General features: G+C 43.7%; 1 protein-coding gene across 1 annotated transcript in view; it reads left to right on the plus strand.

The window, feature by feature from the left end:
- Arcn1 (archain 1) overlaps window positions 1–24,468 on the plus strand; it is a 24,899-nt gene extending 431 nt beyond the window's left edge. The window contains exons 2-10 of the mRNA XM_013009711.1: window positions 6,203–6,466; window positions 8,272–8,451; window positions 8,569–8,774; window positions 10,307–10,471; window positions 13,648–13,813; window positions 14,630–14,777; window positions 15,349–15,457; window positions 20,314–20,518; window positions 24,071–24,468. Coding sequence (XP_012865165.1) covers window positions 6,203–6,466; window positions 8,272–8,451; window positions 8,569–8,774; window positions 10,307–10,471; window positions 13,648–13,813; window positions 14,630–14,777; window positions 15,349–15,457; window positions 20,314–20,518; window positions 24,071–24,160 — 1,533 coding nt within the window. The 3' untranslated portion in view covers window positions 24,161–24,468. The remainder of the gene's footprint in view (window positions 1–6,202; window positions 6,467–8,271; window positions 8,452–8,568; window positions 8,775–10,306; window positions 10,472–13,647; window positions 13,814–14,629; window positions 14,778–15,348; window positions 15,458–20,313; window positions 20,519–24,070) is intronic.
- The last annotated feature ends 244 nt before the right edge of the window (window positions 24,469–24,712 follow it).

Raw genomic sequence — 24,712 nt, forward strand, 5'->3', positions numbered from 1 at the left:
CGCTCCGCGGGCCGGGCCGCTCGCGGAGGCCTCCGCCGGGGCCCAGCGCTCGCAGTACCGTCATCATCATCATCACCACTGCTGCCCCCGCGGATTGTCCGGGTCCCGGGTGTGTGTGGCGGGCACCGAGGAAATGGGAGCGAGCCCTGTCTTGGAAACACGGCGCGGCGGGGCGGGGTGGGGGGGACGGGGAGACGGTTTTGTCTTCCAGGAAAACTTGGGGTGCGGGTGAAGTTTGTCCGTGGTTTACGGCCACGGGCCGTCCCGGGAGGGGAACTCGGGGTCCCACCTGGGACCGTCTGCTTGCCTTGCGAGGCGCGCCCCCCACCCCGATGGTAGAGACGGGGAGCCTTAATGGGTGAGGATGGGGAGCCCACGACTGCTGACGCCGCCCGACGCTGCGTTGTCCGTGATTGCTGCATATTCATGAAGTGCCAGCGACTCCGCCGGCTCCAGCCAGCCAACCATTTATTTTTTTTAGTGCACGTTAGGTCCTGCAGTCTTCTCTTGCTTTGTGCCGTGTCCTCCTCCAAGCTTTTGAAGGCTGCTCTTGGTGTTCGTTTTTGGTGGATAATTTTGATATAAAGCCTCTCCTGTGCCTAAGTTCATTGAGAACTTGGCTAGTTGGGAGATTTTGTGCTTCGGACATACTGAAAGTTTTTTGTTTTTTCCGATTTCTTTTGTGTTTCAGCCTCAGGTTTATAAACTGCATCGAGCCGGATTCACTAGGAGACAGTATTTGGGTAGCGTTTTAAGAAACTTTCTTCTGTGAAACTATTCATAGTGCCTCTTGGGGCTTACAATTTTTAAGTTTGTTAATTAATTTATTAGTCCTGGGGCTTGAACTCAGGTCCTGGGCATTGTCCCTGAGCTTTTTCTCAAGGATAGTGCTCTACCACTTGCCATAGCTCCACTTTCAGCTTTCTTAGTGTTTAATTGGTGATAAGAGACTCAGGGACTTTTCCTGCCCTGGCTGGCTTCCAACCATGATCCTTAGAACTCAGCCTCCTTAGTAGCTAGGATTATAGGTGTGAGTCACGGTTGCCAGGCTACTACTTAGTATTTTAATTCATTGACAATTGAAAGATAGTAAAAGCTGTAGATGTTGAGTGTTACATCTGTTTTGTTTTCCCTTTTGACATGTGTACGCACTTAAACTTATGTCATATGTTTCTGAATTATTAAGGACATGGCACATTTCAGATACAGAGCATGTGCTCTAGAGAACAGTTTATCTAAATACATTCTGTTCTGTCAAGTGTTAGGACACAGCATTTCTTCTTCTGCAGCTGCGGCTTTGGCTTCTTCATCTTCATCTTCTTTTGCTGGTCCTGGTCCTTGAACTCTGTAAGCTAATCTTTTGCTCAAGACTAGTATTCTACCACTTCTAGCTTTTTCAGTGATTAATTGGAGAGAAGTGATTAATTGGAGAAGTCTCACGGGCTTTCCTGCCAGGCTTGACTTGAAACTAAGATCCTCAGATCTCAGCCTGAGTAGCTAGGATTACAGGTGTAATCCACCTGTGCCTGGCCCATGTCTTTTTTTTTTTTTTTAATAATTTTTTATTGAGGGGCTGGGAAGGTGGCTCAGTGGTAGAGCACTTGCCTTGCATGCCTGAGGCCCTGGGTTCGATTCCTCAGCACCACATAAAGAAAAAAGCTGGAAGTGGTGCTGTGGCTCAAGTGGTAGAGCGCTAGCCTTGAGCTGAAGAGCTGAGGGACAGCGCCCAGGCCCAGAATTCAAGTCCCACAACTGGACCCCAAAAAAACCACAATAATAATAATAATCTTTTATTGAGATTAAGTGATTACATAAATTTCACACATTTCACAGTATTGTAGGATAGTGATACTTAAAGTCACAAACATTTTTTTTGGAGGGGGGGCGTCCGGTCATGGGGCCTGAACTTTGGGCCTGGGCACTGTCCCTCAGCTCTTCAGCTCAAGACTAGTGCTCTACCACTTAAGCCACAGCGCCACTTCCGGCTCTTTTCTTTTTTGGTTATGTGGTGCTGAGGAATTGAACCCAGGGCTTCATGCATGCAAGGCAAGCGCTCTACCACTGAGCCACCTTCCCAGCCCTGGCCCATATCTTTTTTTTTAATTATATACAAGCTTTTGTTTTTAGACACAAAAGTAATTGATCTAAACTCTTGTATAAACTTTTCAAGTTTCATATTTTGTATGTGGATTAGATTCTATTCTAATCTTCCTTATTTGAAACTATATAAATGGTAAGATACAATTCTAGAATGTAGCCTTGATAGATGGAATTGTGTGGGGGTGGGGGGGTGTGTTTGAGACAGGATCCCATTGTGTAGCCTAGGCTTGTCTCCTATTTCCTAATTTTCCTGCCTTAGACTTCTAAGTGCTAGAATCATTATTATTATTTTTGTTGTTGTTGGTAGTGGGGCATGAACTCTGGGTATGGGTGCTGTCCCTCAGCTCTTCAGCTCAAGGCTACCACTCTACCACTTGAGCCACAGCACCACTTCTGGTTTTCTGGTGGTTAATTGGAGATAAGAATCTCATAGACTTTGTTGCCTAGGCTGGCTTTGAACCTCAATCCTCAGATCTCAGCCTCCTGAGTAGCTAGGATTACAGAGATGGGCCACCACAGCTTCAGAAGCAGAGCCTGGTTTGGGATTATTTTTATACCTATATTTTGTAGGTTTACAGACAAACTTTGTTTTGGTTAGACAGTTTGCCTTCTAGCAGCTTAATACCAGTATAAAATATCTTCCAAAGTAATTAATACTTGGGCAGTGGGTATTATTACTGTGAAATTCTCGGATATGTAGACTTTTAGAGTTGTGTATGCATATGCACTGGTCCTGGTGGTTGAACTTGGCAGGTTGCACTGTCCTAATGCTTTTGTTGTTAATTGAAGATAAGAATCTCACAGATTTTCTTTGCCAATCTGGCTTCAAACCATATTGAGACCTCCACCTCCTGAGTAACTAAGATTACAGGTGTGAGCTACTAGCACCCAATAAATGGTGCAGATTCTCTCTCTCTCTCTCTTTTTTCTTTTTTTTTTGGTCAGCCATGGGGTTTGAACTTAGGGACTTGGGGCCTGGGCATTGTCCCTGAGCTTTTTTGCTCAAGGCTAATGTTTTACCACTTTGAGTTAAAGCTCCACTTTTCTGATGGTTAATTGGAGATTAAGAGTCTCAGAACGGGAGCAATGTGGCTTAGTGGTAGAGTGCTTGCCTTGCATGCATGAAGCCCTAGGTTCAATTCCTCATTATCACATAAACAAAAAGCCAGAAGTAGTACTGTGGCTCAAGTGGTAGAGTGCTAGACTTGAGCAAAAGAAGCTCAGAGAAAGTGTCCAGGCCCTGAGTTCAAGTCCCACAACCACCAAATAAATACATAAATAAACTTCGTGGACTGTCCTGCCTGGGCTGCCTGAGAACCACAGTTCTCAGATCTCTTCCCTCCTGAGTAGCTTGGATTACAGGTATGCCAGGCAAGGTAAAGTTTTTTTTTTTTTTTTTTTTTTTGGTCGGTCGTGGGGCTTGAACTCTGGGCCTGGGCACTGTCCCTCAGCTCTTCAGCTCAAGGCGAGCGCTCTACCACTTGAGCTACAGCGCCACTTCCGGTTTTCTGGTGGTTTATTGGAGATAGGAGTCTTACGGTCTCTCCTGCCTGGGCTGGCTTTGAACCGCGATCCTCAGATCTCAGCCTCCTGAGTAGCTAGGATTACAGGCGTGAGCCACCAGCGCCCGGCTAAGGTAAAGTTTTTTAACAATCCTAGAAATCATTTAGATTCTGAGCCCTTGCTTTTTTAAGGTTATTGAGGACTTTAAAAGTTCCTTTTGGATCACATGTCTTTTTCCAAAAATTTAAGAGTTTTTTTGTTTTATTTTTTAAAATTTAATGATAGAAGAGTGACATTGACCAGGAACCAGGATGCACTGTACTCATAACCTGACTTCTGGAATTGAATTCTCTTTGGTACAACTATTCAATAATAATAAAGTTAAAAATAATCAAATTTAGCAAAGCGCTTGGGTCTTACACCTGTAATCCTACTTACTCAGGATGCTGAGATCTGCGGATTGTGGATTACAATTCAAAGCCAGCCAGGGCTGTTAAATCCTTGTGAGACTCTTATCTCCAGTTAACCACTCAAAAACCCTAAGTGGAGCTATAGCTCAAAGTGGCAGAGTCCCTTGAGCTAAAGAGCTGAGGGACAGTGCCCAAGCCCTGAGTTCAAGCCCCACAACTGACAAAAAATAAAATCAAATTTAAATAGAGGATCATATTCACATATACACCAAACAGTTTTAATTTTTTGGTGTATCAGCTTGGTATGGTTTCAGTTGGTCTTCAGAAAAATGGAAGACCAAAGAAAAGGTAATCCTAAGTATAAAGGAATTTCCTATTTTTATGATAGATGTGTGTGTTTGTGTGTCTCTCTGTGTGTGTGTCCCTGTGTGTGTGTGTGTTTATAGTAGGGCTTGAACTTAGGGCCTCATGATCTCACTTGGCCTGCAGTTTTTCCACTTGTGCCACATCTCTACTTTCAACTTTTTGCAGGTTAATTGGAGACAAGAGTCATGGACTTCGTTGCCCTGGCTAACTTTGAATTATGATCCTCGGATCTCAGCCTCTTGTGTAGTTAGGCACCCGGCCTAGTCCCTTAGCTTTTTCACTCATGGCAGGGCTCTCTGCCACTTAAGCCATACCTCTAACCAGCTTTTTGCTGGTTAATTGGAGATGAGTCTCCAGACTTTACTTCCCAGATTGGCTTCAAATAGCCATCTTCAGATCTCAGCGTCTGGAATAGCTAAGATTACAGGTGTGAGCCACTAGCACCTGGCTATGATATACTTTGATCATATTTATCCCCTCTATTACTTTGTTCCACTGTTCTCATACCCCTTCCACATTCCTAATAGTCCTCCTTTTACTTTCATAGCTTTGGTTATGTTTTGTTTCATGTACCCTTAGCTTCCACAAGTGAGAGAAAACATGTCATACTTTTTTTTTTGTCAGTTATGGGGCTTGAACTCTGAGCCTGGGCTCTGTCCCTGGCGCTCTTCAGTTCAAGGTGAGCACTCTACCACTGGAGCTACAGTGCCATGTCCAGAGTTTTGGTGGTTAATTGGAGATAAGAGTCTCATGGAGGGGGTGGGAAGGTAGCTCAGTTGTAAGAGTGCTTGCCATGCATGCATGAGGCCTTGGATTCAATTCCTCAGCACCACATAAGCAGAAAAAGCCAGAAGTAGCTCTGTGGCTCAAGTGGTAGAGTGCTAGCCTTGAGCTGATTCGCTGGGGTACAGTGCCCAGGCCCAGAGTTCAACCCCCCCCCCCCGGCCAAAAAAAAAAGTCTCATGGACTTTCCTGCCTGAGCTGGCTTTGAACCGCAGTCCTCAGATCTCAGCCTCCTGAGTAGCTAGGATTATAGGCATGAGCCATCACACTCAGCTTTGGCTTATTTTACTTAACGTGCTCTCCAGCTCTGTCTATTTTCCAGTGAAAGATACTATTTTATTTCTGTGTGTGTCTGTGTGTCTGTATCTGTGTGTACACCAGTCCTGGTGGTTGAACTCAGAGCCTGGCTGCTGTCCCTGAACTTTTGTATTTGAGGCTAATATTCTGTCACATGAGCCACATCTCCACTTCTGGGTTTTTGGTGGTTAATTGGAGATAAGAGAGAGCCTCAAGGACTTTCTTGCCCAGGCTGGTTTTTTGTTGCTCGGGCTTGGACTCTGGGCTTGGGTGCTGTCCCTAAGCTCTTCAGCTCAAGGCTTGTGCTCTACCACTTGAACCACAGCACCACTTCCAGTTTTCTGTGGTGAATTGGAGATAAGAGTCTCACGGCCTTTCTTGCCCAGACTGGCTTTGAACCGCGGTCCTCAGATCCCAGCCTCCTGAGTAGGATTACAGGTGTGGGCCACTGGCTCTTGGCTCCCCAGGCTGGTTTTGAGTTTGAATCTTAGATCTCAGCTTACAGTCATAAACAACTAGCTCCAAATTTAAAGTTTTTCCATAGGTATATAATGGAATAGTGGCTTTATTTTCCTCTACTTTAACTTCTTTTTATGAATTTCATTCATACTGTAATCAATGAACTAGAGTAAAAGTATGCTAACATATCACTGAATAAGTTTCTCTCTGTGGAAGATCTTCTGAGAAGAGAAAACAGATGTGAAGAAGTAATTAGCACTTATTTATACCTTTGTTCCTGGCAGGTGCTCTTGGCAGCAGCAGTCTGCACAAAAGCAGGAAAAGCTATTGTTTCTCGACAGTTTGTGGAGATGACCAGAACTCGGATTGAGGGTTTATTAGCAGCTTTCCCAAAACTCATGAACACTGGAAAACAACATACATTTGTTGAAACAGAGAGTGTAAGATATGTCTACCAGCCTATGGAAAAATTGTACATGGTACTGATCACTACCAAAAACAGCAACATTTTAGAAGATTTGGAGACACTTAGGCTCTTTTCAAGAGTGGTAAGTCATTCTATAAAACTGCTCCTTTTTTTATTATGTTACTTTGTGTAATTTTTTTGAAGTAATTTTTCTTCCAGAGCTGCTGGTGATGATCACTTGTGGGCTCTTCACAGTGCCCAGTGCCCTATTACTGTAGCTCCTTATTTTGGGGGAGAGGGTGTGTATGCACTTGGGATAGAATGTGACTTGTGCATGCTAAACAAGTTCTCTGTTGCTGAGCTTATACCTTAAACCTCTGCAGCTCTTTATTCATTTGGTAAACTTTTTTTCTTCTTTTTTTTTGGGGGGGGGGTCCGGTCATAGGGCCTAAACTCTGGGCCTGGGCGCTGTCCCTCAGCTCTTCAGCTCAAGGCTAGTTCTCTACCACTTGAGCCACAGCACCACTTCCACCTTTTTTTCTTTTTGCTTATGTGGTACTGGGGAATCGAACCCAGGGCCTCAGGCATGCAAGGCAAGTGCTCTACCACTGAGCCACCTTCCCAGCCCCAACTTTTTTTTTCTTCTAATCCTGGGCTTTAAACTCAGAGCCCAGGCTGGGAAGGTGGCTCAGTGGTAGAGCGCTTGCCTTGCATGCTCGAGGCCCTGGGTTCGATTCCTCAGCACCACATAAGAAAAAGAAAAAAAAAGCCAGAAGTGGCGCTGTGGCTCAAGTGGTAGAGTGCTAGCCTTGAGCTGAAGAGCTGAGGGACAGTGCCGAGGCCCCACGACCGGACCCCCAAAAAAATAAATAAAATAAACTCAGAGCCTCACACTTACTAGACAGGCCTCTCTATCAGTGAGCCACACCTCCAGCCTTCATTTGGAAGACTCTTTGTTGTTGTTGTTGTTGTTTTTTGGTCAGTTGTGGGGCCTGAACTCTGGGCCTGGGCACTGTCCCTCAGTGATTCAGCTCAAGGCTAGCACTCTACCAATTGAGCCCACAGCACCACTTCTGGCTTTTCCTGCTTATGGGTACTGACGAATTGAACCCAGGACCTCATGCATGCAAGGCAAGCACTCTACCACTGAGCCAGCTTCCCAGCCCCATTTGGAAGACTTTTATTAGATGCCTTCCTAAGCTATAAGTGTCTCAAAGAGAATGCAAGAATTACTTTTATATCCCAGTTCTTAGTTACTCAAATCTACTTGCTTAGCCATGTTTTTTAGATAACACTGATGCACACACATACTTTCTCTCTAAGACTCTTATGCCAAAATGTCTTAACATAGACTAAGCTCTAATCCTTTTATGCCAAAAAGTCTTTCTTAACATAAAGATTAAGCACTGAGAAAGAGATTTTGGGCTGGGATGTAGCACAGTGGCAAAGCGTTTACCTAGCAAATGCAATGTCCTGGGTTCAATCTTTTTTTTTTCTTATGTGGTGCTGAGGAATCGAACCCAGGCCTTGAGCATGCAAGGCAAGTGCTCTACCACTGAGCCACCTTCCCAGCCCCTGGGTTCAATCTTGTTTCATTGAAATCCATGCATACACATATTCTTTCTTCTTCTCCCTCTTTCCCTCCCTCCCTCTTTCCCTCCCCTCCCCCTCTTTTCTCTCTCCTCTCCCCCTGTCTCTCCCCCTCTCCCTCTCCCTCTCTCTCTCTCCCTCTCTCTTCCCCTCTCTCCCCCTTTCTCCTTTTTCTCTCTTTCTCCCCCCCCCCCCCCGTCATCCTGGGGTTTAGAACCTAGAGTCTAACTTTTGCTCCGCTGGTTTGCCTGGCTGGGCTGGTGCTCTACCACCTGATGAGGATAGGATAAGGCTAAGCTATGGAAACACAGCTGCCAATGAATTCTAAATTTCCTTTCCATTGCTGTTCCTAATTAGATTCCAGAATACTGCCGAGCCTTAGAGGAGAATGAAATATCAGAGCACTGTTTTGATTTGATTTTTGCTTTTGATGAAATTGTCGCCCTGGGATATCGGGAGAATGTTAATCTGGCACAGATCAGAACCTTCACAGAAATGGATTCTCATGAGGAAAAAGTCTTCAGAGCAGTCAGAGAGGTAAGTGAGGTCTTCTCTAGGACTGCTTTTTCTCTTAGCCTTTTTTAGTCTGATTTTTCTAGTTTTACTTGCTGTTGTGGACTGTACTCAAAGCTACATCCCCATCTCTTTCTGTAGACTCAAGAACGTGAAGCAAAGGCTGAGATGCGGCGTAAAGCAAAGGAATTACAACAGGCCCGAAGAGATGCAGAGAGACAGGGCAAAAAAGCACCAGGATTTGGGGGATTTGGTAGCTCTGCAGTATCTGGAGGAAGCACAGCTGCCATGATCACAGAAACCATCATTGAAACTGATAAACCAAAAGTGGCACCTGCACCAGCCAGGTATATCCAGAATATATTACCAGCAACACTAATAAGCTAGGGGAAGGTATATTGTTGTATAACTTTGGAGTGATTTCTAGACAAGCGATAAATAGTAGGGGACTTGAAGGAAAATGTGGTATAAACCCAGTCAGCATAAAACATGGAATAATAAGACATAAATAGGTTGGTTCGTGGGGGGGTGTAGGAGAGAATCCTTTTACAAATTATGCATGACTTCAATTTCTTGTGAGTGTTGTTTTACTTGAGGAATGGAAGAGTTATTTAACAGTTTATGGAACATGGTTTTTTAATTTTAATGTTGGAGAGGACTCTAGACTACTTGTATGCTAAATTTTGTTGTAAACAGTTACTTATCTGGATTGAAGGCAGAAAGTTTTCCTAGAATATGTATGATTGTAAAAACATAACTTTGATCTCAGAGGTTCCGTATTAATAATCACTGTCATCTTGTTGGTGGTATACCTCTATAATCACACACTCACACACACACACACACACAGAGAGAGAAATTGCCAGGCTAAGCACTGGTACCTCATGTCTGTACTCCTAGTTGCTCAGGAGGTTGAGATATGAGGATACTGCCAGCCCAGGCAGATAAATCCCAGAGACTCATCTCCAATTAACTGGCAAAAAAAAAAAATGTGTAACTCAAACGGTAGAGTGCCAGCCTTGAGAAAGCTAAGGGGAGAGTGCTAGCCCCATTATTGGCCCACACAGAGCCAGATGCATATGGCTCATTCCTATACTCTTAGCCACTTAGGAAGCAGAGACCTAGAAGGTCACAGTTTGAAGCCAGCTTGGACAAAAACATCCTCAAGACTGTGTGCTGGTGGTGTGGGTCAAGTGGTAGAGCACCAGCCATGAGAAAGAAAGTTGGAGTGCAAAGTTCTGAGTTCAAGCCCCAGTCCCGTCACAGACTTCACCAAAAAAGACCAAAAAGAAAAACCAACACATGGGGCTGGGAAGGTGGCTCAGTGGTAGAGCGCTAGCCTTGAGCTGAAGAGCTGAGGGACAGCGCCCAGGCCCAGAGTTCAGGCCCCACGACCGACAAAAAAAAAAAAAAAAACGAAAAACCAACATAGTAGTTCACTCCTATAATCCCAGCACTTGGGAAGCTGAGGCAGGAAGATCATGAATTCAAGGTTAGCTGAAGCTATATATCAAGACCCTGATTCCCACCCCCCCAAAAAAAAATCAGACTCAAAAATATATCATATGTGTAATATATAGTATATATAATACTGGCAGTTTGGTCAAGTTAATTAGACTGTCAGTAATGATACCCACCAATACTAGAAGCGCAGATTTTTCCCGTGAGATCTTTACATTCCTTTTAAAGAATAGCTTCAAGGAGCTGAAGAGCTGAGGGACAGTGCCCAGGCCCAGAGTTCAGGCCCCACTACCGGACCCAAAAAAAAAAACAACAAGAATAGCTTCAAGGAAACTTTCGTTGATGTGGAATTCTTAATATTTGTGCTCTTTGTATGTTTTATTATGTTTGTTTTCTTACTTTGTGTTTTTGCATTTAGGCCTTCAGGTCCCAGCAAGGCTTTGAAACTTGGAGCCAAAGGAAAGGAAGTAGATAACTTTGTGGACAAATTGAAATCTGAAGGTGAAACTATCATGTCCTCTAGTATGGGCAAGCGTACCTCTGAAGCAACCAAAGTGCATGCTCCATCTATTAATATGGAGAGGTAAGGAGTAATTTTTTAGTAACTTGTAAAGTGAGATTAATTGTTGTTGTTGTTGTTGTTTGGTAATGGGACTTGGAACTCAGAAGGCCTGGGCACTGTCCCTGAGGTTTTTTTGCTCAAGGCTAACCCTCTACCACTTTGAGCCACAGAACCACTTCCTGTTTTCTGGTGGTTAATTGGAGATAAGAGTCTTACAGAGTTTGCTGCCCTGGCTGGCTTTGAGCCTCCATCCTCAGATTGATTTTGTTTTTGTTTTGCCAGTTCAAGGACTGTAACTCAGGGCCTGTGCACTGTCCCTGAACTTCATTTGCTCAAGACTAGCACTCTACCACTTGAGCCACAGCGCCACTTCCAGCCTTTTCTGTTTATATGGTACTGAAGAATTGAACCCCCGGGGTTTTGTGCATGCTAGGCAAGCACTCTACCACTGAGCCACATTCCCAGCCCCAAACATAAATATTTTAAGTCTTCCAGTGTGCTATAAATTCTTTTTGTGCTCCTTTTTTATGCTAATAATCAAAACCTTTTTTTTTTTTTTGTCAGTTGTGGAGCTTGAACTCTGGGTTTGGGCACTGTCCCTCAGCTCTTCAGCTCAAGGAGAGTGCTCTACCACTTGAGCTACAGCGCCACTTCCGGTTTTCTGGTGGTTAATTGGAGATAAGAGTTTCACGGACTTTCTTGCCCGGGCTGGCTTTGAACCTCGATCCTCAGATCTCAGCTCCTGAGTAGTTAGGATTACAGGCATGAGTCACCGGTGCCCAGCACAAAACAGTTTTTTAGACTTAAAAAAATAGAGACACACACACACACACACACACACACGTATTGAGAGGACTGGAAGAGGGGGAGAGAGAAAAACAACAATAAAGGGCATTAATCTGATCAGTGTTCAATATATGCAGATGTGAAATACTGCAGTGAAACTTACAACTAATATTCACTGATTTAAAAGAAATTTACCTTTTAATGTTTTCTCATTTTAAAGACTCAATTAGAGTATTTCCTAGATAGGGGTCCGTAGTGATAATGGTCACACATATTTAGGCATGTCTTTTTTTTTGATTAAACTATAAGGAGAACCAATTTTTAACCCAAAAGTCATAAATACCAACAACAAATTAACATTTGCCTTTATAAAGTGTTTCATTGTGTTGTAAGGAAACTCAGTCACAAGAAACAGCGAAGCCAACACTTAAAATGCCAAATTATGATTCTTTATTGGAAAGAAAAGGCCAAATTATGAGTCTTTATTGGAGAGCCAGAGGACTGCTGGTAGACTCATATTTCAATGGTCAGCAGCCTTGAATGCAGTTAGCACAAATATAGGCCAAATCCACACAAAGTATGTGGAATCAAACCCAACAAAAGTGTTTTACATGAGCAAAGCAAACTAGATGAGGACACTTAAACCTAATAGAAAAGCAAACCATCTAGGGAAACAATCAGGAAATCAAGGGCTAATTATCTAGGGGAAGCATAGACCCAGTCCCCTACTTCAGTTGTTCTTGGAATCAAACCCAGAGCCTTGCACTTGTTAGACTAGACAATCCTTCTGCCACTGAGTTATACCTAGCCCCAATATACTGTTTTGATTTGTTTTTAGTCCTGGGCTGAAGTAGTGGTTGGTGACATTTTTAAGTGATAGGTTAATCAAGTTCACCTATTCATGACTCAGATTTCTTGTTTTGAGCCCAGACCTTCTACTGTTCCTGATGGTTTTAAGGTCAAGTGAAAGCTGAGTATGTGAGGATACCTCTATCATGCCTGCATAAAGGGAGAAAATTAACTATGTGTCCTGTTCTTAATGAAATGAGCAAAATTACATTTGAATACATATCTTGATTCACTAAAGTGCCTCTGCTACTTCTAGCTTCGAGAGAGAGTTTTGGTGCTTTTAAACCTGTTGGAGACCATCATGTACTAGAGAGCTTCAGATCCCTTTCTAAGTGAAATACCTCTTTAAGTGGAGAGTAAGCCTTATGAAGGCAAAAATGGGACCCTGAAGACCAGAGTCTGGTGTTTTTTGTTTGTGGGAAGACCTAAGAGGTTGGAATAGAGAATGAAGTATGAGACCAAAATATTTGTGGGCTCCGCAGTTTACCCAGTTAAATGTACTTATATTATGAAATGGGTAGATTGTATGTAATAATTGCCTACAGTACTTTGTAATTTTGTTTTTAAATTGTTACATTCCTATAATAAAAGTTAAAAGACTTCAAAAAAAAAGTTTTTTTTGGTCAGTGGTAGGTCTTGAACTCTGGGTCAAGGCGCTGGTCCCTGAGCTCTTTACTACCACTTGAGCCACAGCACCACTTCTGGTTTTCTGGTGGTTAATTAGAGTTTCATGGATGTTCCTGCCTGGGCTGGCTTTGAACCATGATCTTCAGTAGTAGCTAGATTATTACAGGTGTGAGCCACCAGCACCCAGCACATTAAAAATTTTTAAACTCAGCTGGGCTCCTGGCTCACACCTCTGTAATAATCCTAGCTACTCAGGAGGCTGAGATCTTTTCCTGCCCAGGCAGGAAAGTCTGTGAGACTTTTATCTCCAATTAACCATTAGAAAACCAGAAGTAGTGCTTGGCTCAAGTGGCAGAGCACTAGCCTTGAGTGAACAAAGCTCAGGGACAGTGACTAGACCCAGAGTTCAAGACCCACGACTGACCAAAAAAAAGTTTTTATATAAAAAAGATCTTCCAAGGACCAAGAGCAGTGAGTGGCTTACATCTGTAATCCAACTTACTCAGCAGAGGAGATGAGAGATTTGCAGTATTAAGCAGTCTGGACAAAAGTTAGTGAGATAAATACCACCCCCCCCCCATCTCAACAAATAAGCTGGATCAGGTGGTGCATACCTCAAATCCTTGCTTAGTGGAAGACACAGATAGGAGGATCATGGTCAGAATCTGGCCCCAACAAAAACAGGAGAGACTATCTTTAAAAAGAGCTAAAGTTAACAGAGTAAGGAACATGGTTCAGTGGCACAGTTCTTGCTAGGCAAATGCAAGACACTGATTTCAAGCCCCATTACTATAAAAAAGAAGTAAAAGGGGCTGGGAAGGTGGCTCAGTGGTAGAGTGCTTGCCTTGCCCTAGGACCAAACAAAAAAAAAAAAAAGTTCTCTATAAGTTTTGGTTCCTACATTTCTAAACAGATCAATCACTTTGTCTTTACAGTGTGCATATGAAGATTGAAGAAAAGATCACATTAACCTGTGGACGGGATGGAGGATTACAGAATATGGAGTTACACGGCATGATCATGCTTAGGATCTCAGATGATAAATTTGGCCGAATTCGTCTTCACGTGGAAAATGAAGATAAAAAAGGAGTGCAGCTACAGGTGTGCAGAGGCTTTTGATACCAATGTTTGGGCCTGGCATTCATTCATCCTTGGCTTTTTTTTTTTTTTTTTTGCCCAAAGTTGGTGCTCTACTACGTAAGCCATAGTTCTACCTCTGGCTTTTTGCTATTTAGTCTGAAGACTGCCCATGCTGGTTTTGAACTGCAATCCTCAGAACTCCCAATTAGCTAGGATTACAGACAGGACCTACCTGCCCCTGGCAGGTTATTAGTGTTTAATCATCTATTAGGTGTTTTGTTTCATGTGTTTATGCTTGAAAGAGTCTTGTTATATCTGAGTAAATGTCTTAAAACTTGTCTTTAAAGAGCAAATCTTTCTTCAAAATCAAAAGCAATTTTGGCTGAGTGCCAGTGGCTCAAGCACCTCTGATCCTAGCTATTTAGGAGGCTGAAATCTGAAAATTGCAGTTCAAACCCAGCCTGGGCAAAACAGCCCAAAAGATGCTTATCTCCAAAAAAGCCAGAAGCGGAGCTGTGACCTTAGTGGTAGAGCTCTAACCTTGAGCAAAAAAACCCTCAACATTGCCTAAGCCCTGGGTTCAAGCCCCAGGATAATACCAAAAATAAAATCAAAATCAAACAATTGGGATTTATGCCAGGTGCCAGTGACTCTGAGCTCAAGTCCTAAGACAGACACAAACACACACACACACACACACACAAAATAAAATGAAAATTGGGATTTATGAGGTACCTTGTTTTAGACATTTAGGTTATTGGTCAGGTAAGCCCAAATGGGGTTGATTTCTTCTTTTTTCAATTCTGAACTTCAGTTTTCCTTCCCTTCTTATTTCAGACCCATCCAAATGTGGATAAAAAACTTTTCACTGCAGAGTCTCTAATTGGCTTGAAGAATCCAGAGAAGTCATTTCCAGTCAATAGTGACGTAGGGGTATTAAAGTGGAGACTACAAACCACAGAGGAATCTTTTATTCCATTGACAAGTGAGTGCTTCTGGCCAGTCCCATCAGCTGATCTGCATTAAGGACTGGAAATAGCCACGACTTATAGGTTCTTGCCTTCTCATTGCTATAGCAAACTTCTTTTTTGAAAAAGTGACCATCTTTACAAAATGGACTTGATGCTGCATTTTGTATGTTTTCATCATTTGCTTTAATAGTTTAAACTTGAAATTGTTCTCTCTTTTTTTTGGGGTAGGGCGGGGTACAGTCCTGGGGCTTGAACTCTGGGCCTGGGTGCTGTCCCCGAGCCTCTTTGTGCTCAAAGCTAGTGCTCTACCACTTGAAACACAGCACCACTTCCTGTGTTTCTGAGTAGTTTATTGAAGATAAGAGTTTCATGGGGACTTTTCTGTCTGGGCTGGTTTCAAACCATGATCCTCAGATCTCAGCCTCCTGAGTAGGTAGGATTTACAGGCTTGAGCCATAGGCACCCAGCTGAAATTATTCTTTTAAATGTAGGTTACATTAGAATGTCTTAGGCCTGCAACTGTCAATCAGCTTGCTTTACCATCTTCTCTTCAGTGTTCTAACATGACTGCTTTATTTTTCTCAGTTAATTGCTGGCCCTCAGAGAGTGGAAATGGCTGTGATGTCAACATAGAATATGAACTACAAGAAGATAATCTAGAACTGAATGATGTAGTTATCACCATCCCACTCCCGTAAGTGGAGATCCATACATAATCCTTTTCGTCCATTGACTTTGAGAAGTGGTTTTTGTTAATTCATTTTGGAGGCAGCATTTCACTAGCTAGCTATCCATTTTAAGATATTTGCTTCTTTTTTTGGTTGGTCCTGGGGCTTGAACTCGGCCTAGGCACTATCCCTCAGCTCTTCAGCTCAAGGTGAGCGTTCTGTCACTTGAGCCACAGCACCACTTCCAGTTTTCTGGTAGTTAATTGGAAATAAGAGTCTCACTCACAGACTTTGCTGCCTGCGCTGCGATCCTTGAACTGTGATCCTCAGATTTCAGCCTTCTGAGTAGCTAGTATTACAGGCATGAGCCACCAGTGCCCAGCCCTATTTGCTTCTTTTTTTCCTTTTCTTTGTTTTGTATACTGGAGACTAATCCCAAGGCCTTAAGCTTGCTCTTGTGTAAGTATCTACCACAAGGTACATTCAGCCACAATTTTTACTTTTTTGTTTATTGTTTGTCCTGGGGATTGAACTTAGGGCCTAGGTGCTGTTCCTGTGTGTTTCTGCTCAAGGCTAGTGCTCTGCTACTTTGAACCACAGTTCTAATTCTGGTTTTCTGTTGGGTAATTAAAAGTAAGAGTCTTATAGAATTTCCTGCCCCAGCTGGCTTTGAACCACGATCCTCATATCTTAGCCTTCTGAGTAATAGGATTATAGGTATAAGCCACCAGTGCTTTTTTAAAAAAAAAAAAAGATCAACTATAGCCAGGTACCAGTGGCTCATGCCTATAATTCTAGCCATTCGGGGGCTAAGATCTGAGGAGCTTGGTTTGAAGTCAGGGAGAAAAGTCTGTGAGACTCTTACCTCCAGTTAACTGCCAAAAAGCTAGAAGTGAAGCCATGGTTGAAGTGGTGGAGTGCTATCCTTGTGTGAAAAAGCTGAAGGATATTGCCTAAGCCCTAGGTTTGAGCTCTAGTACTGGCATACACAATAAAGACTAGTTGTGCTATGGCACTGGTTGGTGGCTTATGCTTATACTCCTAGACACTGAGGAGGCTGAAATCTGAGGGTCAAGGTTTGGAGCCAGGCTGAGCAGACATCATTCAGACTCATCTGAAAGTGGAGCTGTGGTTCAAGTGGTAAAGTACCAGCATTGAGTAAAAAAGCTAAGAAGGAGGTTTGAGCCCTTGAGTTCAAACCCTAGTAGCAGCACATGCATTTGTGCACATACATGAACGTGCACACACAAAGAGAAATTGTAAACGAAACCAGCTGAAAGCTGCTTATGCCTGTAGCTTATGCCTATAATGCTAGCTACTCAGGAGGCTGAGATCTGAGGATCGCAATTCAAATCCAGGGCAGGAAGGTCTGTGAGATTCTTACATCTGAGTAACCAGAAGAGGAACTGTGGGCCAAAGTGATAGAGCACTAGTCTTGAACACAAAAGTTCAGGGACAATGCCCAGGCCCTGAGTTCAAGCCCCATGACTGACAAAACTGAAACCAGCTTCAAAAAGTTACCAACTTTGCTGGGCACCAATGGCTCACGACTGTAATCCTAGCTACTCGAGCTGAGATCTGAGGATCGGGGTTCAAAACCAGCCCAGGCAGGAAAGTCAGTGAGACACTTATCTCCAGTGAACTACCAGAAAACTGGAAGTGGCACTGTGGCTCAAGTGGTAGAGCATTCTCCTTGAGTTACAGAGCTCAGGGATAGTACCCAGACCCAGAGTTTAAAAGCACCAGGTAACCTGGATTAAGTCTAAACATGGCTTCAAACTCACAACTCTTCTGACTAAGCCTCCCATCTGTGAGGATTATAAGCATATGCCACTTGATTTGTCTCATGCTAGCCTTAAGCAGAAAAAAAGCCCAGGGATAGCTCCCAGGCCCTGAGTTCAAGCCCAACAACTGACAAAAATAAAAAAGTCCAGCTAAAAAATTACAAGGGGGCCTGGCACCGGTGGCTCACACCTATAATCCTAGCTACTCCGGAGGCTAAGATCTGAGGATCTAGGTTCAAAGCCAGCCCGGGCAGGAAAGTCTGTGAGACTTTTGTCTCCAATAAACCACTCGAAAACCGGAAGTGGTGCTGTGGCCCAAGTGGTAGAGCGCTCGCTTTGAGCTGAAGAGCTGAGGGACAGCGCCCAGGCCCAGAGTTCAAGCCCCAGGACCGACCAAAAAAAAAAAATTACAGGAGACTGGGAATGTGGCTTAGTGGTAGTGTCTTGCATTGCATGAAACCTGGGTTCAATTCCTCAGTACCACATAAACAGAAAAAGCCAGAAGTGGTGCTTTGGCTCAATGGTAGAGTGCTAGCCTTGAGCACAGAGAGAGAGGCTCAAGGACAGTGCCCAGGCCCTGAGTTCAAGCTCCAGGACCGGCAAAAAAAAAAGGGGGGGGGCTAGGAAGGTGGCTCAGTGGTAGAGTGCTTGTCTTGCATTCATGAGGCCCTGGGTTCCATTCCTCAGCACCACATAAGCAGAAAAGGCCAGAAGTGGCGCTGTGGCTCAAGTGTTAGAGCGCTAGCTTTGAGCTGAAGAGCTAAGGGACAGAGCCCAGGCCCAGGGTTCAGGCCCCATGACTGACAAAAAAAAAAAAAAAAAACCCAAATATTCTGTATTATCATTATTTCCATCCCTTCCCCTCCCTTCTCCACCACTGCCTCTGTGTGTGTGTGTGTGTGTCTCTCTCTCTCTAGGGTTTGAAGAAGAGAATATTATGACAACAGTTTATGCTACTGTCTAGACCTGATCATTTTATTTATTTTTGCCAGTCCTGGGTCTTGAACTCAGGGCCTGGGCACTGTCCCTGAGCTTCTGTTTTGCTCAAGGCTAGCACTCTACCACTTGAGCCACATGCTACTTCCAGCCTTTTCTGTTTATGTGGTACTGAGGAATTGGAACCCAGGGCTTCATGCATGCTAGGAAAGTACTCTACCACTTAGCCACATTTCCAGCCTAGAACTGATTTTAGAAAGCATCACAATTGAAGCAAGAGCACACAGGAGGAATGTAAAAGACACTGATCATAAAAATGATAGGAGAGGTTAATAATTTTATGCTACCATTGAACTTTTCATTGTCTCCTTTATTTACTCTTCCCCTAATGTAAGCATTGTCACTAGTGAATTAAAAGATGGTTACATGTAGAGTATGTAGGAGTAGGTGACACTGCCTGTCAGCCATGTGTGGGGGTGCTAAATACATCCTAACTAGCCCTGATTGTCTTGCAAGATAACTGGATATTTCTTTTTCTCAAATATATTTCCATGTTGCTCAAGGATAATCATGCTTTTACTTATCAAATTCCAGTTGCTGGATTATAAATGAAATAAGCATACTGGCATCAGCTTCCGTAAGTTTTGAAAGTTCTGAACTCAGTTTTTAAAAAATAATCTCCTGGAAGCCAGGTACCCAGGTGCCAGTGGCTCACACCTGAAATCCTAGCTACTCCAGAGGCTGAGATTTGAGGATTAGGGTTCAAAACCAGGCAGGAAAGTCCGGGTAGCTCTTATCTCCAGTTAACCACCTGAAAGGCGGAAGTGGCTCTGTTGGTTCAAGTGGTAGAGCACTTGCCTTGAGCTGAAGAGCTGAGGGACAGGGCCCAGGCCTAGAGTTCAAACCCACGACCGACCCAAAAAAAAAAAAATCTCTTGGACTCCTCTTTGGGGTCTGTCTCCAAATGGAGAGCCTCACTATTTCCTCTCATGGCTTTCCTTTCATTTTCAAATAAACTTACTCCATTAACCTTAAAAACTAAAATCAACCCTTAGCCAGGTGCCAGCTCACACCTCTAATCCTGGCTACTTGGGAGACTGAGATTTGAGGATCCTAGTTCAAAACTAGCCCAGACAGGAAAGTCTGTGAGACTCTTTATCTCCAGTTAATCACCAAAAATCCAGACGTGGAGCTGTGGCCTTAGTGCTAAAGCACAAAAGCTAAGAGAGCACCTTCTCATAGATCCAAATTCATATCTATTATTGGTGTTTAAATTTCACCTCTCACATACACACACAGTGTTACCAATCTTTTATTCTCCACTATTTCTCTTTTTTTTTTTTAAATTGCATTTAAATGACTTCTTGGGCTGGGAATGTGTCTTAGTGGTGAGTGCTTGCCTAGCATGCATGAAATCCTGGGTTCGATTCCTCAATACCACAACACAGCAAAAGCTGGGAATGATGCTGTGGCTCAAGTGGTAGTATGCTAGCCTTGAACAAAAGAAGCTCAGGGACAGTGTCCAGGCCTTGAGGTCAAGCCCCAGCACTGACAAAAATAAATAGATTACTTCTTAACAGGTTAAGCCATAGTGCAGGATTTTTGCAAACAAGTGTGCTTCACACATTTATTGTCTCAGTTCTCTTCTAACTCTTAAGACATAAATTTGAGCAGCTAGGACTATCCAGTACCATTGTTGAATATATCTGTCTACAAAGAGAACAGCGTAAGATTCTTGGTCAAAGCACTAGGATTTTGATCACTGAAATTATTAAGGAGCCTAATTTTTGTCTTTTTCTTTGTTTTTTGGGGGTCCAGTTGTGGGGCCTGAACTCTGGGCCTGAGCACTATCCCTCAGCTCTTCAGCTCAAGGCTAGCACTCTACCACTTGAGCCACAGCACCACTTCCAGTTTTTTTTTTTTTTTTTTTTTGCTTATGTGGTGCTGAGGAATCGAACCCAGGGCCTCATGCATGGAAAGCAAGAGCTCTACCACTGAGCCACCTTCCCAGCCCATTGTCCTTTTCTTTGTATAACAGTTGCAGGCCTAGAAAAATTGAGGCTGAAGATAAAGAACATAATTAAATTTATAGTTCATTTTTCTTCCTTGGTTGAATTTCTTGAGCTCTGGACACCTGACTAATCCTATTTTTTTCCTAACAGATCAGGTGTGGGTGCCCCTGTGATTGGTGAGATCGATGGAGAGTATCGACATGACAGTCGGCGAAACACCTTGGAATGGTGCCTGCCAGTGATTGATGCCAAAAATAAGAGTGGCAGTCTGGAATTTAGCATTGCTGGGCAGCCCAATGACTTCTTTCCTGTTCAAGTTTCCTTCATCTCCAAAAAAAATTATTGCAACATACAGGTACTTCATGTTAATAGAGTACATATATGGGAAGAGTAGTAGGTCAGAGTCCCAATAGGTGACATGGATTCATGTCGGCAAAAATCAGAAACACTGATGTCCCCTGTAGATTCTATAATGACTCCAAAATCCTCACCTACTTGATCTCAAATTTCCTCTCTTGATGTAAAGTTTAACTTCCCTATCTACTTGAGAGTTGTGCAGTGTGCAGTTGTACTTTATTATGGTGTGTGTGTGTGTGTGTGTGTGCGTGCGCGCGCGCGCTTGTATTAGGACTTGAACTTAGGGCTTTGAGCTGTTGCTTAACTTCTTTGCTCATGGCCAGTTCCTGCTTTTTTCTAATTAATTGGTGACAAAAATGTGTTTTCATCCTCCTGAGTAGTTAGTTGGGATCATAGATGAAAGCTGGCAGTGTCTCTCTCCTCTCCTCTGTTTGTCCTTTTTTTTGCCAATCTTGGGGCTTGAACTCAGGTCTTGGGTACTGCCCCTGAGCCTCTCTATGCTCAAGGCTAGCATACTACCACTGAGCCACAGTGCCACTTCTGGCTTTTCTGTTTAGGGGATGCTGAGGAATCAGTGTCCAGGGCTTCATGCATGCTAGGCAAGCACTCTACCACTAAGCCACATTCCCAGCCCTTGTCTGTCTGTCTTTCTGTCTTTGTTGGTCATGGGACTTGAACTCAGGGCCTGGATGCTATCTTTGAGCTCTTTTTGCTTAAGGCTACAGCACTACCACTTTGGGCTACAGCTCTACTTCCAGTTTTCTGGTGATTAATTGGAGATAAAAATCTCAGAGACTGGAGCTGGGAAAGTGACTCAGTGGTAGAGCACTTGCCTTGCATGCATGAGGCCCTGGGTTCAATTCCTCAGCACCACACAAGCAAAAAAGAAAAAAGTCGGAAGTGGCACTCTGGCTCAAGTGGTAGAGCGCTAGCCTTGAGCTGTAGAGCTGAGGGACAGCGCCCAGGCCCAGAGTTCAGGCCCCACAACTGGACCCCAAAAAAAAAAAATCTCAGAGACTGGGCTGGCTCAGTGGTAAAGTGCTTGCCTTGCATGCCTGAGGCCCTGGGTTCAATTCCTCAGTACCACACAAGCAGAAAAAGCTGGAAGTGGGGCTGTCACTCAAGTGGTAGAGTGCTAGCTTTGAGCTGAAGAGCCAAGGGGACAGCACCCAGGCCCAGAGTTCAGGCCTCATGACGGACCAAAAAAAAAAAAAAGTCCTCAGAGACTTTCCTGCCTGGGCTGCCTTTTTACTGCAATCCTCAAATCTCAGCCTCCTGAGTAGCTAGGATTACAGGCATGAGTTACCAATGCCTGGCTAGTTATCTAATTTTTTAACCTAATATATTTTAAAAATCCATTTGCAGCCAGCCAGATGCCAGTAGCTGTTTCTGTTGCAAACTTTGTTCTATAGATAGGCAAAACAGAAGAAATGTGTTATCTGGCCTGGTGCTGGTGGCTTACACCTGTAATCCTAGCTAGCTACTCAGAAGGCTGAGATCTAAGTGTTAGGTTTTTAAAAAGAGATAGCCGAGTAAGAACAGCAGCATGCACGTGGTATTCAGGTAAGGGGTAGGTTTATTCAGTAGACCTGCTGGGACCAGGCAAGGTTGCCACTCCACGTGGCTGGGCAAGGCCTGGGAAAGAGAGAGAGTTGGGAAAGAGAGAGAAAAGAGCTAGAAAAGAGCAGAGAGAGAGCATGTGGGCCTGGGCTAGGTCTTATCTAGGGTATGGGCAGAGAAAGGTGTGGCCACATCAAATTCAGATGTGACCTCAGTGGATGCAGATGTGACCTCTTCCAGGTGTCCCAGTTGCCTAGGTAATGCAGGTACTGGGTGGAGACTTTGCTGCGAGGAGGGTGGAGTCTGCTAGCCATCCAGGAGCGGACTTACACTAAGGATTTCAGTTGTTTGTTTTGTTTTTTTGGTTTTTGGTTTTTTTTTTGGTCTGGTCGTGGGGCCTGAACTCTGGGCCTAGGCACTGTCCCTCAGCTTTTCAGCTCAAGGCTAACGCTCTACCGCTTGAGCCACAGCGCCACTTCCGGCTTTTTCCTTTTTTCTTTTTTTTTTTTTGGTTATGTGGTGCTGAGGAATCGAACCCAGGCCCTCATGCATGCAAGGCAAGCACCCTACCGCTGAGCCACCTTCCCAGCCCAGGATTTCAGTTTGAAGACAGCTCAAGCAGCAAAGTCTATGAGACTCTTATTACCAATTAAAAACCAAAAAAGCAGGAAGTGGAGTAGTAGCTGTAGTGATGGAGCATTAGTCTTACCAAAGAAGCTCAGAGACAGTGTGCAGGCACTGAATTCAAGCCCCAGGACCAGCACTAAAAAAAAGGAAAGGAGAAAAATGTGTCATCTATTAGAACACACACAGTGCCAGGGATTGAATCTAGGACCTCATGCATGCTAGGCAAATCTTACATGAGTTACAGCCTCATCTCCTAGCTCACTTTTTTTTTTTTTTTGTATCAGGGTTTGAACTCAGGGCCTCATACTTGCTAGATTAGTGCTCAACCACTAGAACTATGCCTCCATGCCTCCAGTTTCAGTTTTTTGCTGGTTCATTGAAGATAGAATTTTATCTGCCATAGCTGGCTTTGAACTGAAATCCTAAAATCTCAGCATTCTGCGTAGCTGAGATTACAGGTGTGAGGTACAGCACAACCTAGACCACTATTTTTAGTTAACCTCTTGCTTTTGTAAACTGTATTATTTAGGGAGTCCAGTATATATTGTTCTCTTTTTGACTTGCTTGTTACTTTGGCACTTTGTTACCTTCCCAGATAGTTTTGGTCTCCCCAGTAAGTAGCAAGAATTTGCAGCTTCCTGCCTGGCATTGGTGGCTCATGCCTGTAATCCTAGCTACTGAGGAGGCTGAGATCTGAGGATCACAATTGGAAATGTCCCTGTGAGGCTTTTTTTTTTTTTGGTTGGTCGTGGGGCTTGAACTCTGGGCCTGGGCGCTGTCCCTGAGCTCTGCAGCTCAAAGCTAGCACTCTACCACTTGAGCCACAGTGCCACTTCCAGTTTTTTCTGCAAGTTAATTTTTCTGGTGGCTAATTGGAGATGAGTCTCACAGACTTTCCTGACTGGGCTGGCTTTGAACCATGATCCTCAGATCTCAGTCTCCTGAGTAGCTAGGATTTACAGGTGTGAGCCACTGACTCCCAGCTGTCCCGTGAGACTTTTATCTCAAGTTAGCCACTCAGAAACTGAAAGTAGAGCTGTGGCTCAAAGTGGTAGAGTGCTAACCTTGAGCAAAAAGAGCTCAGGGACAATGCCCAGGCCCTGAGTTCAAATCCCATGCCTGGCAAAAAAAAAAACCCCACACACACACCGATTCTTCCACATCTCATCGCAGCAGTGGTCCTCAATCTAAAGAACCATTAGTTATATCGATGGGCAGGAGTGATGCCACGGGCTGCAGCTGTGAATTGAACACTTCATTATTCCTAACCAACTTTTACTGTTTTTGGGAAATTTTCTGTTTTATAATGAGAATTAAATCAGCATCTTGAAGTCTCAACCATGTTTTGTGTTTATTTTCCTAGGTTACCAAAGTGACCCAAGTAGATGGAAACAGCCCTGTGAGGTTCTCCACAGAGACCACTTTCCTAGTGGATAAATACGAGATCCTGTAAACCCAGGCGAGAGAAAGGAAGAGGGAAAATTCCAAATTAATAAAGAAGAAGCCACCAGTGGCTGAAGAGTTTTTCCAAGTTGACAAGCCATTGGAGACCCCTATTTTCTGATACAATGCACGTTCTCTGCGCGCAGGGACCCTCAACTCATCCCAGTGTTTCAGTGTCACAGAGACATTCTTTGACAAAGAACTGACGTAGACATAAAGGGAAAGGCTGCTGATTTCTTTCACAGATTTTCCTGGCAAGCAGGAAAGCAAAGCGAGCTCTCCAGATAATACCCCCAGTAAATTCCTCCATTGCCTTCACCCAAGTTGCACCTTTATTTTAATCCCTAAATATAGTTATATTTCATACTTCATTTTTTAAAGATTTTCTCTGTAGATTTTAATCTTTCATACTCCTTTACCTTCCGTTTTTCTTCCTATACACTGAATCAAGTACTGGGATCATCTTTTCTTAGGTATTGAGTTTGGCACTCCTGAACAAAATTATCTAACCCATTCTTGATTTTTTTTTTTTTTTTGACAATGTAAGTGAACTGTTTAGGGG

This window comes from Dipodomys ordii, unplaced genomic scaffold (assembly GCF_000151885.1).
Source record: "Dipodomys ordii isolate 6190 unplaced genomic scaffold, Dord_2.0 Scaffold10, whole genome shotgun sequence".
Lineage (NCBI taxonomy): Eukaryota > Metazoa > Chordata > Mammalia > Rodentia > Heteromyidae > Dipodomys > Dipodomys ordii.